Below are 17,418 nucleotides of genomic sequence, written 5' to 3'. Positions count from 1 at the left end.
GGACGAGGGATAATGCAACCAGCAGTCAGAGGGTAAACGACCATGAAACACGGACCGCCCCTGCGCTGAGAGGGCGGAGCCCGGCTCCAGGCAGGAACTGTACGGGGGACGAGTGAGAGGGGGAAGAGCGAGAAAGGGACAAACACTGACCGTGTCGAGGAGAGCGGAGGGCTCCGGCTGCGTGTCCTTGGGCGCGGGGCCGGGCGGCGGCGGAGGGAAGTTGGGGCTGAAAACCATGAGGTCGCTCTTGGCCGCGCCGTCCGCCACGCACAGGCTGCGGCTGTGGCGCTGCGAGTACGACCAGCTGCCCACTTCGCTGGCGCACACCAGCGTCGTGGGCCCGGGCCCCGAGAGCACGGCCGCCCGCGGCGCCCAGCGCGACGCCCCGTACAGCACCACGGCCAGCAGGAACAGGCTGGACACGGCGCAGATGGCCACCACCAGCCACACGTTGGTGGCCGCGCTGGCCGCGCCGGGCCCCATCTCCGCGCCCAGCGCCGCCCGCGACGACGACGACGACGACGATCCCGCGGCCAGCGCCGCCTCGGCCGCCTCCACCAGCGACACGCTGAGCGTGGCCGTGGCCGAGCGCGCCGGCTCGCCGTGGTCGCGCACGACGATCAGCAGCCTGTGGCGAGGCCCGTCCGCCTCGTCCAGCGCCCGCGCCGTGCTCACCTCGCCGCTGTACAGCCCGACGCGGAAGGGGCCCTTGGCCCGCGGCTCCCACAGCTCGTAGCGCAGCCACGCGTTGTAGCCCGAGTCGGCGTCCACGGCGCGGATCTTGGCCACCACCTGCCCCGCCGGCGCCCCCCACGCCGCCCACGCCCACAGCGTGTCCGACACCGAGCCCAAACCCGCCGCCGCCGCCGCCGCCGCCTCGCCCGCCGCGCCGCCCGCCTCCGGCGCCGAGCCCGCGGCCGGCAGCAGCGCCGGCGCGTTGTCGTTCTCGTCCAGCACGAAGAGCTGCACCGTGGCGTTGCCGCACAGCGGCGGCTCCCCCGCGTCCACCGCGCGCACCTCGAACTGCAGCACCTGCAGCTCCTCGTAGTCCAGGGGCTGCAGCGCCCACACACGCCCGCTCTCCGCGTCCACCGACACGTAGCTCGACGCCGGCCGCCACCCGCCGGCCCCCGCCCCCGACGACGACGACGACGACACGGCCGCCGCGCCGCCCTCCCACACCGAGTAGCTGACGCGCCCGTTGCCCGCCTCGTCCGGGTCCCGCGCCCACAGCCGCGCCAGCTCCGCGCCCGCCGCGTTGTTCTCCCGCGCTAGCACCGTGTACACGGCCTGCGAGAACGCCGGCGCGTTATCGTTCACGTCCGACACCGGCACCCGCAGCCCGCGGCTGGCGCGCAGCGCCGGCGCCCCGCCGTCCTCCGCTCGCACCTCCACCTCGTACTCCGACACCCGCTCCCGGTCCAGCGCCTCGCGCAGCACCAGCGAGTACGAGCCCGCGAACGTCGCCTCCAGACCGAACGGCGACGCCGGCCACACCCAGCACCGCACGCGCCCGTTCGCCCCCGAGTCCCGGTCCGACACGCTCAGCAGGGCCACCACCGTCCCCACCGACGCGTCCTCCGCCACCGGCACCGACAGCGACGTCACCCGCACCTCCGGCGCGTTGTCGTTCACGTCCAGCACCTGCAATTCCACGCTGCAATGACCCGACAATGGTGGTGTCCCTTTATCTGTCGCTTCAATTTGCAATTCGTGTAAACGAACGTCTTCGAAGTCCAAAGTACCCGTCAGTCTGATCTCGCCGGTCTTGCTGTCAACGGTAAAGAGTTCTTTGCTACCGATAGGAATCGAACTCAAGATGGTGTAAGAAAACTCCTTATTGCTTCCTTCGTCCGGATCCGTGGCATTCACACACGCTACCAGCATGCCCTTTGTAGCGTTCTCCAGTAGCTCCACTTTATACACTGACTGGTTGAATTGGGGCGCGTTGTCGTTTGCATCCAGCACCGAGATCACCAGCTCCATTGTCCCTGTCAGGGACGGCCGGCCCCCGTCACTCGCCGTCAGCACCAACCGGTGAACGGGAATTGTCTCCCGGTCTAAAGACTTTGCGAGCACCAGAAAGAGAGACTTCCTGTTTTCATGAGACGATTTAATATCGAGTGTAAAATGCTCGCTGGGGCTGAGTGTGTACGAGAGCTGCGCGTTCGCTCCGATATCCGCATCCGACGCGCCCTCCAGCGGGAAACGAGACCCCGGCAGAGTGGTGAATTCCGCGATGCTGAGGTTTTTTCGGGCGGCGGGGAAGATGGGGGCATTGTCGTTGATGTCGGTGACCTCCAGCTCCACATGGAAGACGCGCAGCGGCCGCTCCACCAGCACCTCCAGGCGCAGCGCGCACGGCGCGCTCTTGGCGCACAGCTCCTCCCGGTCCAGCCGCGAGCTCACCACCAGCGCGCCGCTCGCCCCGCTCACCTCCACGCTCGCCCGCCGGCCCTGCGCCACCAGCCGCAGCCGCCGCGCCTCCGCCTCGCCCGCCTCCAGCCCCAGGTCCTGCGCCAGACGGCCCACCACCGTGCCGGCCTTGGCTTCCTCCGGCACCGAGTACCGCACCTGCCCGCCCGCCAGCGCCCAGGCCGCCTGCAGCACCAGCACCCGCACCGCCGCACACCAACGCTCCCCCATCGCCGCCGCTGGATCGCCGCCGGATCGCCGCTGTGGCCGCTCTGTGTGCCGGCCCCGGCCCGGTCCCGCACGGCTCCCCGCCGCCGCCCGCACGCAGCGGCTCTGCTGCCCGGCCCGCGCCGCCCCCCCGCGCTCACAGCCGGGCTCTCCGCCGCACCGGGGCGGAGCCGCCCACACGCCGTTCCCGAGCCTGCAGCGACACCGTGCGCTGCTCCGCCGCCTCACACGCTCCGCTCCATCATGGCCATCTCCTTTTCTTTTTCTCTTCCAAACGTGCTCGTCTTTAATTTTCTTCTTTAAACTTTTTTTCTTCTTTTTTTTTCTTCCTGTCTCCTCCTCTTTACCCCTTCCGGTAACCTGCAAGAGGCCTCCGCAGCCAGACAGCACAATAAACAAGCTGGATCCACGAACTCGACTTACGTGGCATTACTGTCAGACCACGGAATATTCTAATCCAGGCAGAGGCTTTTCAGAACCAGTTTCACCCAGCGATTAGAGGTAAGGTCGGTGACTATTGCTCGTGTCCTTTACTGTTGTTTTCTTTTTTCTCTTTGTCATCTTTCATCCTTAGTTACCTCCTTGTGTCAATCCTTCACGGCATTTTCGTTTTGATTTTGTTTTCTCTCACTCCTTTTATGTCCTCCTTTCTTGATCTTGTCCCTTCCTGTGTACAGCAGTAGAATCTGCGGCATGCCAGTAAACTTGTCCTTCCTGCCTGCCTGCATTCCTGCCTTCCTTTTCCCATCTTCTTCTTCCTTGTCACTGTCCTTATGCACACATATACTCTCTTCTTCTCTCTTTGTTTCTTCTTCATCTCTTTAATCAATGTATTTTTCCATGTGATTTCATCACCCTCCCCATGAAGCAAGAACAGGCCATTGGTAACAGTTCTTGTTCCTCTCCGCTGTTGTCTTTCATCTCTCCACTCAAGGAACAAACTTCCTGCTCACTTCAAGACTATGCCAGACTGACAGAGGGCTATTGCACCTCACGGTCTGGAAGGAAAGCACACTCCTCAGGCCCCATCCTCTCCAAGAAGAGTATCCACAGCCCTCAGAAACACAGGCCAAATCCCTAGGTTCTTTGACATTAGTGCAAACAGACTTCACTCAGCACAAACAGCCCAGGGGAATCTTCTTCAGGACCTCAAAGCCATCACGGCCCAGCAGACCAATCCTTCCTGAGTGCTGAAAGAATTATGGAGCAACTACAGTGTCCGAACACTCTTCATATACCTCGATGAAGGACTTTTTCAGGCCTCATCTGCCACCTGCATGATGAATGTAAATTTCTGGCTTCATATTTCAGGCAGGCCAGCAGACAGAAACACAGCAAGAACGTCCATCCCCAGGGGCATTACTCCCCGTGGAACGCCTCTGCGAAGCCTGATACACAGGGTAAAGGCAACAAAGTCATTTTATCTGTGTCATTTCATTTTCTCTGAGAACACACTGCAGACTCCCAACAGATCCACTCTGAGAAATGTGTTAGGGTCCTTTCTTCATCTGTGCTTCCTGTCATTTGCTTGTACTGTGTCTGGAAGAAGCAAGATAGGAATGGGAGGAGGCAGCGGTGCTCTTCTGATGCAGTAAAGGAATCATAGAACTCTTCAAAATGGAAGGCATCCATAAGGATCACCAACTCCAAATCCAAATCCAGGCACATTTGGCCAATCCAAAATGACCATGACTAAGTACCACGACTAAAGACGCATAAAGGTACAACTGTCTTTCAGACTCATCTTCTTTAGGTAACAGCAACTTACCTGAAGCATCCCTGGCTCCTTCTTCAGACGAGATTTATTTTGAAGGGAGGGAATCGGTTCTGAAGCATATTTTCTTTTAATGTTATCAGAGATTTCTGGGGAAGATGAATAGGGGGAAATGACCCACATTCTGCAAAAGCCTCTAAATCACTGAACAGAGGATAATGCTCCTTCATGTGCTTTTATCAAATGCAAACTAGGAGAGACCCTGCAAATCTAAGAACATTCTCCCAACGTCAATCTCAGCTTAAAAGACTGGAAAACCCATCCCCCATACTGATGGTCAGCTGCTGGAAACTCTGCTACCTGACAGCTGCCAAAATTCACCAGTCTGCATTTCATCCACTGTTACCAACACATTGCCAATGCTAAAGTAGAAAAAATTAAAAATATGGATTTTTTTTTTGGTAAAAGGAGAGAAGAAAACTAGAAGGTCTTATTACACCATATCAAAATGCCAGGTCTGGCAACTTCTTGTTTATGGATAGAACTTTTTTCCACTCTCTATCAAGAGAAGAGCAGAGATGTAAACAAGGAGAGCTTTGGAGAAGGCTGACCAAGCAAGACTGATATTTGGAAAAGCTGCTGTTTCATTAACACCATATTTTCAAAAGCAAGTGGTCTGAGCTGTGTATGGTAGATGTCTTCACACCTGGCAGGAAGAGCATGGAGAATACCAAGGAGACACAGGACTTCAGAAGGACCTGAGAGGATCCCAGGCAAGCAATCCTGAGTGACAGGTGCCTTCAAAGGTTTTCCAGTGGAATCCTCTATCCCAAGCTCTGGGAAATTAATCTCCAGCTAAGCAGCTGGAGCTTTTCTTCCCCAGTGATGGTCCCTATGTTACACAGCATTTCCATTTCTTCAGTGAAGAAACTTCCCGCTAAGAGTCACCCTCCCCATGACAGAGGGCCTAAGCAATACTCCATGCCACTTGGAGAATTACAGCTGCAGCAGCCAAACTGCCCCACCAAAACAGCTTGCCCCAGCAATGAAACCCACTCTGAGCATGATCCAGGCCTCCACACATCCTCACCTTCCCTCACAATTGCCTCAAAGAACTTATGAAAGAATGCAAAGCCACAGAATGTCTGGCAGACTGTGTGAAGTTAATCCTAAATGTTCTGTGCTTTTTCAGCAATCTCAGATAGAAACACCACAGAGCTACATATTACAGATATTTAAAATTCTGTGATCAGAGTGACAGCTCTGATCCTCATCCAGATTCATTTTGCTTTGAGAGAACCACACCAAATGCTGAAGCACAAGCACAGTCACAAGATAAACTGTGGGGGAGAATTTCTATAACATCAGAGCTGGGCTGCTCTGCAGGGTTTTGTTTGGCCGTGCAGGTGTCGGGGTTAAGCATGACAAGGGGACACCCCATTTCTACTGAGTCTGACCCTGCAATCGCTCAAGTGGGAGATATGAGGCACACAGAGATTATACTCTCTTCCTCATCACATCCTCTTGGAAATCCCACTTGACAAGCAGCAAGGAACTATCATGGCAAAATCAACAGATGAGGAAGCTACTACAGACATCCACCCCTACTCAAGGACTCCAGCAAGCTGAAGTCCTACCCTCCCACAATGCCTTTCTCAAAATGAGGGAAGTGGTTCATCAAACAATATTCAGCATTCCGTTTCCTCTTACCAACGTATTCCATATACTAACAATGTATCAGCACAAATCTCTTTCTGTTTGGAAGAACTTCATCACCTCAAAGGACTTTGTGGCCATTTTAATACCACACAGCATCTCAAGATCCACAAGGCCTCCAACTCCAGAACTTTAGAGCCTTGCAAAGGATCCCAGGCAAAAGCGCTCTGTGCCCATCTTGCTTCACAGTTTTCTCTAGGTAGCCTTCATTGCTCACTCTGGGACATGAGTTCTCCAGACAACCACGTCATCACTCATTCTTGTCTAAAGACACGGCCCATGGTCTTTGCGATGAATCCCAACTTCCTTGGGCAGGTCATCCTCAGCTCAAGGTCACAGATAAAAATATCTGGGCCTTATTCTGACACTGCCACACCCATTTTAATAAATATGCTACAATTTTCTTCCTTTACAGGAAGGAATAAAGATACAAGGAAGATGATAATAAAAGTTCATACAGTCCTTTCTACTTTCTTAATGAATCTGCTGATAGAACCTAAATGCAGGATTGCTGTTTCCACAGGGAGACAAAAATGTTAAGTCCCAAGTAATTTTGTGTCACATGTCGTGCAAGGAAAACTAAAGAAGACAGTTTTCAAAAATAATCCAGACCTAATACCAATATGGTCAGAAGTCAGCAAAGGAATGATATTCAATACTCACTCACTGGGGGACTGTCACCAACACGGCTTGTGTTGTATTCCCCATCAACCTGACACTGAAACCCTTAATGCAAAAAAGCAAGAAAGTTGCCTGCAAAGCTGGTGCTTAGAGGCACCTCTCCCTGCAATAGGAAGTGATTTCATCCAAGGGTAAAACTCCTGTCCAGCGCAGCAGGACTGAGCTGCGGCTGGTAAGTCCTCTGGTGTGACAAAATACCTTATTTCTGCTTCCACACACCAAGAAATTGCAAAACCAGGGAAGGACAAGGCCGAAAATGAAACTGCCCCTTTAATATCCTCAAACACCCTCAGCCCTCGGGCTGCGGGGGCGGAGCCTCGCTACAAGCAAGAACTACCCAGGGGGCGGGAGACAATGGGCAGAGAAGAAAAGACGCGGCGGATGAAAGATCAAGCCGTGAGCAAGGGGGGGGCCACTGACCGTGTCGAGGAGGGCGGAGGGCTCCGGCTGCGTGTCCTTGGGCGCGGGGCCGGGCGGCGGCGGAGGGAAGTTGGGGCTGAAAACCATGAGGTCGCTCTTGGCCGCGCCGTCCGCCACGCACAGGCTGCGGCTGTGGCGCTGCGAGTACGACCAGCTGCCCACTTCGCTGGCGCACACCAGCGTCGTGGGCCCGGGCCCCGAGAGCACGGCCGCCCGCGGCGCCCAGCGCGACGCCCCGTACAGCACCACGGCCAGCAGGAACAGGCTGGACACGGCGCAGATGGCCACCACCAGCCACACGTTGGTGGCCGCGCTGGCCGCGCCGGGCCCCATCTCCGCGCCCAGCGCCGCCCGCGACGACGACGACGACGACGACGATCCCGCGGCCAGCGCCGCCTCGGCCGCCTCCACCAGCGACACGCTGAGCGTGGCCGTGGCCGAGCGCGCCGGCTCGCCGTGGTCGCGCACGACGATCAGCAGCCTGTGGCGAGGCCCGTCCGCCTCGTCCAGCGCCCGCGCCGTGCTCACCTCGCCGCTGTACAGCCCGACGCGGAAGGGGCCCTTGGCCCGCGGCTCCCACAGCTCGTAGCGCAGCCACGCGTTGTAGCCCGAGTCGGCGTCCACGGCGCGGATCTTGGCCACCACCTGCCCCGCCGGCGCCCCCCACGCCGCCCACGCCCACAGCGTGTCCGACACCGAGCCCAAACCCGCCGCCGCCGCCGCCGCCGCCTCGCCCGCCGCGCCGCCCGCCTCCGGCGCCGAGCCCGCGGCCGGCAGCAGCGCCGGCGCGTTGTCGTTCTCGTCCAGCACGAAGAGCTGCACCGTGGCGTTGCCGCACAGCGGCGGCTCCCCCGCGTCCACCGCGCGCACCTCGAACTGCAGCACCTGCAGCTCCTCGTAGTCCAGGGGCTGCAGCGCCCACACACGCCCGCTCTCCGCGTCCACCGACACGTAGCTCGACGCCGGCCGCCACCCGCCGGCCCCCGCCCCCGACGACGACGACGACGACACGGCCGCCGCGCCGCCCTCCCACACCGAGTAGCTGACGCGCCCGTTGCCCGCCTCGTCCGGGTCCCGCGCCCACAGCCGCGCCAGCTCCGCGCCCGCCGCGTTGTTCTCCCGCGCCAGCACCGTGTACACGGCCTGCGAGAACGCCGGCGCGTTGTCGTTCACGTCCGACACCGGCACCCGCAGCCCGCGGCTGGCGCGCAGCGCCGGCGCCCCGCCGTCCTCCGCTCGCACCTCCACCTCGTACTCCGACACCCGCTCCCGGTCCAGCGCCTCGCGCAGCACCAGCGAGTACGAGCCCGCGAACGTCGCCTCCAGACCGAACGGCGACGCCGGCCACACCCAGCACCGCACGCGCCCGTTCGCCCCCGAGTCCCGGTCCGACACGCTCAGCAGGGCCACCACCGTCCCCACCGACGCGTCCTCCGACACCGGCACCGACAGCGACGTCACCCGCACCTCCGGCGCGTTGTCGTTCACGTCCATCACCTCCAGCACCACCTTGCAGTGACCCGACAGTGGAGGCGTCCCTTTATCTGTCGCCTTAATATTTAAATCGTATAAATTAACTACCTCAAAGTCCAGGGCGCCCCTCAGTCTGATCTCCCCAGTATTCACATCAATGCTGAATAAATCTGAGGCAGCGGGAGGAACAATTGTATTGATTTCATATTTCACATTTCTGTTAGTTCCTTCGTCCAGGTCCGTGGCATTCATCTGCACCACTAGTGTCCCTTGTATGGCGTCCTCGGACAAATGTACATTATACACCGACTGGTTGAACTGAGGTGCGTTGTCATTCGCATCCAGCACCGAGATCACCAGCTCCATCGTGCCCGTTAGGGACGGCCGGCCCCCGTCACTCGCCGTCAGCACCAACCGGTGCATGGGAGTCGTCTCGCGGTCCAACGCTTTCGTGAGTACCAGAAATAGGGACTTACTGCGTGAGTTACTGTTTTCTTCCTCTATTCTAAAATGCTCGCTGGGGCTGAGTGTATACGAGAGCTGCGCGTTCGATCCGATATCCGCATCCGACGCGCCCTCCAGCGGGAAACGAGACCCCGGCACAGACAGTTCCGCGATGCTGAGGTTTCTGCGGGCGGCGGGGAAGATGGGGGCATTGTCGTTGATGTCGGTGACCTCCAGCTCCACATGGAAGACGCGCAGCGGCCGCTCCACCAGCACCTCCAGGCGCAGCGCGCACGGCGCGCTCTTGGCGCACAGCTCCTCCCGGTCCAGCCGCGAGCTCACCACCAGCGCGCCGCTCGCCCCGCTCACCTCCACGCTCGCCCGCCGGCCCTGCGCCACCAGCCGCAGCCGCCGCGCCTCCGCCTCGCCCGCCTCCAGCCCCAGGTCCTGCGCCAGACGGCCCACCACCGTGCCGGCCTTGGCTTCCTCCGGCACCGAGTACCGCACCTGCCCGCCCGCCAGCGCCCAGGCCGCCTGCAGCACCAGCACCCGCACCGCCGCACACCAACGCTCCCCCATCGCCGCCGCCGGGTCGCCGCCGGATCGCCGCCGGATCGCCGCTGTGGCCGCTCTGTGTGCCGGCCCCGGCCCGGTCCCGCACGGCTCCCCGCCGCCGCCCGCACGCAGCGGCTCTGCTGCCCGGCCCGCGCCGCCCCCCCGCGCTCACAGCCGGGCTCTCCGCCGCACCGGGGCGGAGCCGCCCACACGCCGTTCCCGAGCCTGCAGCGACACCGTGCGCTGCTCCGCCGCCTCACACGCTCCCGCACAGCGCCCGCACCCCTGCTCTGTCATGGCCATTTCTTCTTACAGTGCTCCTTTTATATTTTATCCTTTGGACCTTTTCCGCTGCTCTGTTCTTACTCCTTCTGATATCTCGCCAGTCGCCTCCGGCGCCGCACTGCAAACAAAAGTATTCAAATCCACCAACTCTATTTACGTGGCTTCAGCGCCTTCAACGCTGGAATATTCTCAGTGGAGCGGAGGCTGTTGGCAACCAGATCCGGCCAGCAACTTGAAGCAACGTCCGTGAGTAATCATGTTTTTATATTTCTTCTCTTTTTTATCTTCCATTATTAATTGCCTCCTTGTCCCATTCTTTAGTAGTGTCTTCTTTCTGGTTTTCTTTGTCTTCTTTCTTTCCTTCTTTTTTCCTCTTCTTTGTCGCCTTCTTCCCTTTTTGTGTACAGTGGTAATGTCGGTGACGTGCCAGTAAACTCATTTATCGTTTATCCCTTTCTCTCTCTCTTTTTCCACTACTTTCTTCTTTCCTTTCTCTATATCCATCTTTCCTTCCTTCATTGCTTTCAATTTTGTTCCATTTCCATCGTCTGTTCACTTTTCCCTTACCAAGAAGGGAATTGTCTTACCTTTTCTTCAACATTCTTGACGTGGTGTAGGGACATATTCCTTGGGAAAAGCTCTCATTCCTCTTCCTTTCTGACATCAAGGAAACGTTCAGAGAAGCAACAGCAGCATGATCCAAATTTCAAAAAGCTTCTCATTGACAAACAATATTCCACATCAAAACCAAGTAATTAAGACACGCAGGGCAGACACTGCACAAGCAGCAATACTGGAACGAACAATAGTGCCCTAAGATAACCAGAACTTCTGGACGTTCTGATAGGATTCCAGAGCGCAGCACTGTGTGGTGGGATTCCCCTCACGATATTCTACTGTAATCCTTTATCTTACACCCTAGGAACTGGGATCTCCACAGTTAAACAGACATTCTCTATTCCCTCCCCAAAGATGTATTCAAATCCCCCCCCCCTTCTCCCGTGCCTGGCACAAAGAATATATACAGGGTTCCAAATCCATTCTGTGACTCTTTGGCTTTTCCCTCATGCAAGGATGCTTTGTATCTTTTCAGCAATAGCAGATACAAACCGAGTTCTTAAAGGTTGTGTGGTTAGAGTTGTGAGCAATACTGATCCCAATCCCCACAGATATTCTTCTTCAAGAGATCACACCAAACGCACTTGTGCACTCAAAGTGTTAACTGGGTGAGAGTTTCAAGAACAAAAAACCAGAGCTGGGCTGCTCTGGAGCTGGGGAGGTTTGGCGTGTACATCCAGACACCAGAATGAGCTGTGTGTGATAACAGGACACATCATCCCAACCCAGAGTGACCGTGCATGAGCACAAGAAGGAGAAGAAAAGCACAAGATTACACCTGCCCCCTCAACTGCCCTTAAAAATCCTCTCTGAAGACGAGCACAGACCCACCATGGCAAGAGCTCTGGAAGCTGGAATAAATGCTCTACAATACACATGGAATGCTGTTCGTAGTGCCACCATCCCACAACAACTTTCCCCAAGAAGCAGCAAAAAGGTTCATCAGTCTGAATGTTATCAAGTCTTTTTCCAGAACATTCCCCGTGTTAGGACAGAGGCAGCACAAGGAATTGTTTCTGATGGGAGATATTCATAACCTGAAAGGACTCTGTGGCCATTTCAAAGCCACATATTATCTCAAGATCCAGAAGGCCTCCAACACCAGACCCCTGGAACACAGGAAACGATCCTGGGCCGAAACACTCTGGGCCCATCCTGCCTCCTGCTTTCCTCTAAGCATCCATCATTCTCCAGTCTGTAACAGTTATTGTCCAGGAAAGGATATAATTCCCATTCCTGTCCCCCTATGATATGACCTATTGTCCTACAAATTATTTCAGTTTCCCTCAGAGGAGGCTTCCCAATTTTCAAGGTCACCTTTCACACCAGGACATAGCCAGGACCTACTCAGTGTCACTGCCACATTCACCTCTGTGACAAGTCACAATTTCCTTTCCTACCTCAGATGTCAATTAGACTTTTGCTTACCCTTTGCAGCAATGACAGCACTGTAAAATCCATACAGATGGCATCATATACATGCTCTGGCAGACTCTCCATCTGTACCTTGAGCTCTGATAGTGAGACCTGAGACTAATATTTACAGTAGCATTTACTGTAATCATGTTGGGACAGGTCTCACGGCGATGGACACTGATGGCAAGCTGAGAGAGACCAAGCAGCACGGCGGTGAACCCACCAATATAGTGGCTATGTACTGTGTAGAAGAAATTGGTTGTAGGATTTTTCTGTTGTCACTGTTGTTTAGAAAAGGATTTACAGTGAATTTGTAAAGATGTTCCAAATGTACATTTGGAAAAAAATATACCCAAAAAAGGGACACTGTCCATCAAACCACGACTCCAGCCAGGACAGCAAATTTTAACTACAGCTAACAAAAGCTTGGTAGTAAACAAAACAGGAAAAGGCCACAAAGCCTTTCCAGTTTCCAAAGTGACATGAGGACAGAAGTCCAAACGGTTACCTTGCCTTGCATCCCTTGTAGAGGACAAATAACAGACCATGAGGCCAGAGAAGAAACCACACGTGATACCACCACGGTGAGCAGCCAGCAAAGGCACTGAGGAGATACACAGCGCCTGCGGGACCGCCACGACAAGAGCCTGTCCCGAATACATTTAGCAAGCACGTGGAAAACCTACACAACCAGCAAGCAAGAACGTTTTCTCCAAAACAGAAACCTCGAGACATCACGGGACAGCTCACATCGCAAGCAGCAGTGATTTCATTCTGGGACAGAACACTTGATATCCCCAGCAGCAAATCTCAGACGCCTACTCTAAGGGGTTAAGGCGATACTCTTCGCTTGCAAGGACGAGGCAATAGATAACGAGGCGCAAATAACACACTTAAGGACCCATCGCCCTCAGGCACCGGGGGCGGAGCCGGGACAAGACCAGAACCGGTTTAGGAAACAAGAGAGAAGGGGCAAAGAGGGAAATAAGAGAGGCGAGCAAGGCAGTCCCACTGACCGTGTCGAGGAGGGCGGAGGGCTCCGGCTGCGTGTCCTTGGGCGCGGGGCCGGGCGGCGGCGGAGGGAAGTTGGGGCTGAAAACCATGAGGTCGCTCTTGGCCGCGCCGTCCGCCACGCACAGGCTGCGGCTGTGGCGCTGCGAGTACGACCAGCTGCCCACTTCGCTGGCGCACACCAGCGTCGTGGGCCCGGGCCCCGAGAGCACGGCCGCCCGCGGCGCCCAGCGCGACGCCCCGTACAGCACCACGGCCAGCAGGAACAGGCTGGACACGGCGCAGATGGCCACCACCAGCCACACGTTGGTGGCCGCGCTGGCCGCGCCGGGCCCCATCTCCGCGCCCAGCGCCGCCCGCGACGACGACGACGACGACGATCCCGCGGCCAGCGCCGCCTCGGCCGCCTCCACCAGCGACACGCTGAGCGTGGCCGTGGCCGAGCGCGCCGGCTCGCCGTGGTCGCGCACGACGATCAGCAGCCTGTGGCGAGGCCCGTCCGCCTCGTCCAGCGCCCGCGCCGTGCTCACCTCGCCGCTGTACAGCCCGACGCGGAAGGGGCCCTTGGCCCGCGGCTCCCACAGCTCGTAGCGCAGCCACGCGTTGTAGCCCGAGTCGGCGTCCACGGCGCGGATCTTGGCCACCACCTGCCCCGCCGGCGCCCCCCACGCCGCCCACGCCCACAGCGTGTCCGACACCGAGCCCAAACCCGCCGCCGCCGCCGCCGCCGCCGCCTCGCCCGCCGCGCCGCCCGCCTCCGGCGCCGAGCCCGCGGCCGGCAGCAGCGCCGGCGCGTTGTCGTTCTCGTCCAGCACGAAGAGCTGCACCGTGGCGTTGCCGCACAGCGGCGGCTCCCCCGCGTCCACCGCACGCACCTCGAACTGCAGCACCTGCAGCTCCTCGTAGTCCAGGGGCTGCAGCGCCCACACACGCCCGCTCTCCGCGTCCACCGACACGTAGCTCGACGCCGGCCGCCACCCGCCGGCCCCCGCCCCCGACGACGACGACGACGACACGGCCGCCGCGCCGCCCTCCCACACCGAGTAGCTGACGCGCCCGTTGCCCGCCTCGTCCGGGTCCCGCGCCCACAGCCGCGCCAGCTCCGCGCCCGCCGCGTTGTTCTCCCGCGCCAGCACCGTGTACACGGCCTGCGAGAACGCCGGCGCGTTGTCGTTCACGTCCGACACCGGCACCCGCAGCCCGCGGCTGGCGCGCAGCGCCGGCGCCCCGCCGTCCTCCGCTCGCACCTCCACCTCGTACTCCGACACCCGCTCCCGGTCCAGCGCCTCGCGCAGCACCAGCGAGTACGAGCCCGCGAACGTCGCCTCCAGACCGAACGGCGACGCCGGCCACACCCAGCACCGCACGCGCCCGTTCGCCCCCGAGTCCCGGTCCGACACGCTCAGCAGGGCCACCACCGTCCCCACCGACGCGTCCTCCGACACCGGCACCGACAGCGACGTCACCCGCACCTCCGGTGCATTGTCGTTCACGTCCAGCACCTGCAATTCCACGCTGCAATGACCCGACAATGGTGGTGTCCCTTTATCTGTCGCTTCAATTTGCAATTCGTGTAAACGAACGTCTTCGAAGTCCAAAGTACCCGTCAGTCTGATCTCGCCGGTCTTGCTGTCAACGGTAAAGAGTTCTTTGCTACCGATAGGAATCGAACTCAAGATGGTGTAAGAAAACTCCTTATTGCTTCCTTCGTCCGGATCCGTGGCATTCACACACGCTACCAGCATGCCCTTTGTAGCGTTCTCCAGCAGTTGCACTTTATACACTGACTGGTTGAATTGGGGCGCGTTGTCGTTTGCATCCAGCACCGAGATCACCAGCTCCATTGTCCCTGTCAGGGACGGCCGGCCCCCGTCACTCGCCGTCAGCACCAACCGGTGAACGGGAATTGTCTCCCGGTCTAAAGACTTTGCGAGCACCAGAAAAAGAGACTTCCTGTTTTCATGAGACGATTTAATATCGAGTGTAAAATACTCGCTGGGGCTGAGTGTGTACGAGACCTGCGCATTCGCTCCGATATCCGCATCCGACGCGCCCTCCAGCGGGAAACGAGACCCCGGTACAGACAGTTCCGCGATGCTGAGGTTTTTTCGGGCGGCGGGGAAGATGGGGGCATTGTCGTTGATGTCGGTGACCTCCAGCTCCACATGGAAGACGCGCAGCGGCCGCTCCACCAGCACCTCCAGGCGCAGCGCGCACGGCGCGCTCTTGGCGCACAGCTCCTCCCGGTCCAGCCGCGAGCTCACCACCAGCGCGCCGCTCGCCCCGCTCACCTCCACGCTCGCCCGCCGGCCCTGCGCCACCAGCCGCAGCCGCCGCGCCTCCGCCTCGCCCGCCTCCAGCCCCAGGTCCTGCGCCAGACGGCCCACCACCGTGCCGGCCTTGGCTTCCTCCGGCACCGAGTACCGCACCTGCCCGCCCGCCAGCGCCCAGGCCGCCTGCAGCACCAGCACCCGCACCGCCGCACACCAACGCTCCCCCATCGCCGCCGCCGGATCGCCGCCGCTGGATCGCCGCTGGATCGCCGCTGTGGCCGCTCTGTGTGCCGGCCCCGGCCCGGTCCCGCACGGCTCCCCGCCGCCGCCCGCACGCAGCGGCTCTGCTGCCCGGCCCGCGCCGCCCCCCCGCGCTCACAGCCGGGCTCTCCGCCGCACCGGGGCGGAGCCGCCCACACGCCGTTCCCGAGCCTGCAGCGACACCGTGCGCTGCTCCGCCGCCTCACACGCTCCCACACAGCGCCTCTGCCTCCGCTGCCTCATTGCCATGCCCTCTGCTGTCTGTTGCTCCGTTCTCCTTCTTTTCCTTATCTCTGTTCCTTTATCGCTTGCTATTTGCTTGCATTGGGTGATTTCTCTCCCTCCTCTTCTCCTTCCTTTCTTCCTTTCTTTTTGTTCTCTGTTTTTTTATTGGTTTGCTTTTCCCTTCTCTTTCCTTTTCTTTTCTTTGTAGTCTTACTATCCTTTTCCATTGTTGTGTATCCTGTTCTCTCTCCTTTGATTTATTGCCCTGTCCTAATCTTTCAGCCATTTCCCCTTCCTTTCCAATCTTTGCACTTGTTCACTCCCACCGGCAATTCGCCCGTTGCCTCCTGCGCCGCGGTGAAGACCATCAAAATCGGAGCTCTCAGCGCTAATTACGCTATATCAGCGCGAGATATGGTATATTAGTGCTAATTATGGCATTTCAGCCCGAGTTATGGTATATCAGCGCCGAGGTGTGCTGCTCCAATCGCGGGAAAGGCTGCCAGGGACCAACTCCGCTCAGAGTCTAAACATAAGGTCGGTGCCTGTTGATCAGGTCCTTTTTCTTCCTGCTTTTTTCTTCCATGCTCTTCGTTACTTCCTTGCTCCCTTTCTGTCCTACTTTTTACTTGTATAGATGCCTTCATTGGTATATCTTTTTCTACTTCATTTTCTTCTGCTAATAATTTTCTTCTTTTTTCTCTCTTTCCCTTCTGTTTCCTAGTTCCCTTTCCTTTGTCTTCTTCATGCTCTTAACTGTCATATTATTTATGCCCTCCTTCTCATTTTTTCTTTATCCCCTATGTTCTTCTATTTCCTTTATCAATATTCTTTCCAAATGTTTATACAATACTCTCAATGAACATGTCCTTTGGAAAAATTCTCATTCCTCTTCCTTGCAACGATTCCTTCCATTATTCCTTTTATTCCACTTCTTCTTTGTCCGTTTCCTTCTCTCTTTTTCCCTTTTTTTTTTTTTTTTCTTTGCATTTTCTCTCTCTCCTCGCTGTACGGTCTTTCCTTCTCCGTATCTGTTGCTGCCATCCTTGTATCTTCTATTGTTGTTTCCACTTACGGAAATGTTTTTGAAATAGTTACACCACCACGTCATGAAGCACAGACAGGCCCTTTGGCAAAAGGGCACTCCCCTTCCACCTCTCATTCCTCAAGACAGGGATTTGCTTTCTTGCTTTCCTCTACTACCACGCACCGGAAGCTTCCTCTCCCTTCAGGATCAAAGCCACATTTGGCGCCTTCAGTCATCTCAACGACCCGAGAAATAAATCGACAAAGCAATCATATCATAAAGAATAGTTTTGTTACATCAGAAAAGAGTCCACCCATTCAGACATCTAATACAAAAAAAGACTCCAGACTCTATGTGACACAAGGCAGTCTCTCCTTTGCAAAATCAAACCCATCAGATCCCAGCATGATAATCCTCCAAGAATGCTGCAAAAACTCCCCATGATGACACCACATTCCTCCTCCATCCCGATGAAAAGTAATTCGGGCTGACTCATTTTTCATCTGCAGAGCTATTAAAAAGTTCACCACGCCATTGTCACTGAAAGCATCCTCTGCATGCCCAACACATCTACTCTGAGAAAAGCATTAAGGTCCCCTCTCCATCTGTCTTTGCTGCCCCCTTCTCACCCTGTGCCAGGAAACAGCAGAATCGAA

At 57.5% G+C, this 17,418-nt stretch overlaps 2 protein-coding genes across 5 annotated transcripts in view; both read right to left on the bottom strand.

Annotated features, from left to right (window-relative positions):
* The window catches only part of LOC136297577 (protocadherin alpha-2-like), a 139,349-nt gene that overhangs the window by 88,945 nt on the left and 32,986 nt on the right, over positions 1–17,418 (bottom strand). Inside the window, exon 1 of one of the 4 annotated variants that reach the window (XM_066197571.1) lies at positions 7,175–12,042. The exons of 2 other annotated variants lie outside the window; for them this stretch is intronic. In XM_066197571.1, the coding sequence (XP_066053668.1) occupies positions 7,175–9,670 (2,496 nt within the window). In that variant the 5' untranslated portion in view covers positions 9,671–12,042. Of the gene's footprint in view, positions 1–150; positions 5,083–7,174; positions 12,043–17,418 lie in introns of those variants that run through there. One more of the 4 variants, XM_066197570.1, reaches the window with a different exon arrangement.
* On the bottom strand, positions 12,634–15,477 carry LOC136297579 (protocadherin alpha-3-like). The gene has a single exon (XM_066197574.1). The coding sequence runs from the start codon at positions 15,475–15,477 to the stop codon at positions 12,859–12,861; it is 2,619 nt and encodes an 872-aa protein (XP_066053671.1). The 3' UTR covers positions 12,634–12,858.

The sequence above is a fragment of the Chamaea fasciata genome, unplaced genomic scaffold, assembly GCF_029207755.1.
Source record: "Chamaea fasciata isolate MVZ Bird 193981 ecotype frontalis unplaced genomic scaffold, bChaFas1.0.hap1 SCAF_15, whole genome shotgun sequence".
NCBI classification, from domain to species: domain Eukaryota; kingdom Metazoa; phylum Chordata; class Aves; order Passeriformes; family Sylviidae; genus Chamaea; species Chamaea fasciata.
The sequence above is the reverse complement of the archived record's forward strand: the minus strand, read 5'-3'. Positions and strand labels throughout refer to the sequence as shown.

What these genes read in the sequence shown, in the direction of transcription:
- LOC136297579 (XM_066197574.1), bottom strand. Translation starts at nt 15,477, where the DNA reads ATGGGGGAGCGTTGGTGTGCGGCGGTGCGGGTGCTGGTGCTGCAGGCG.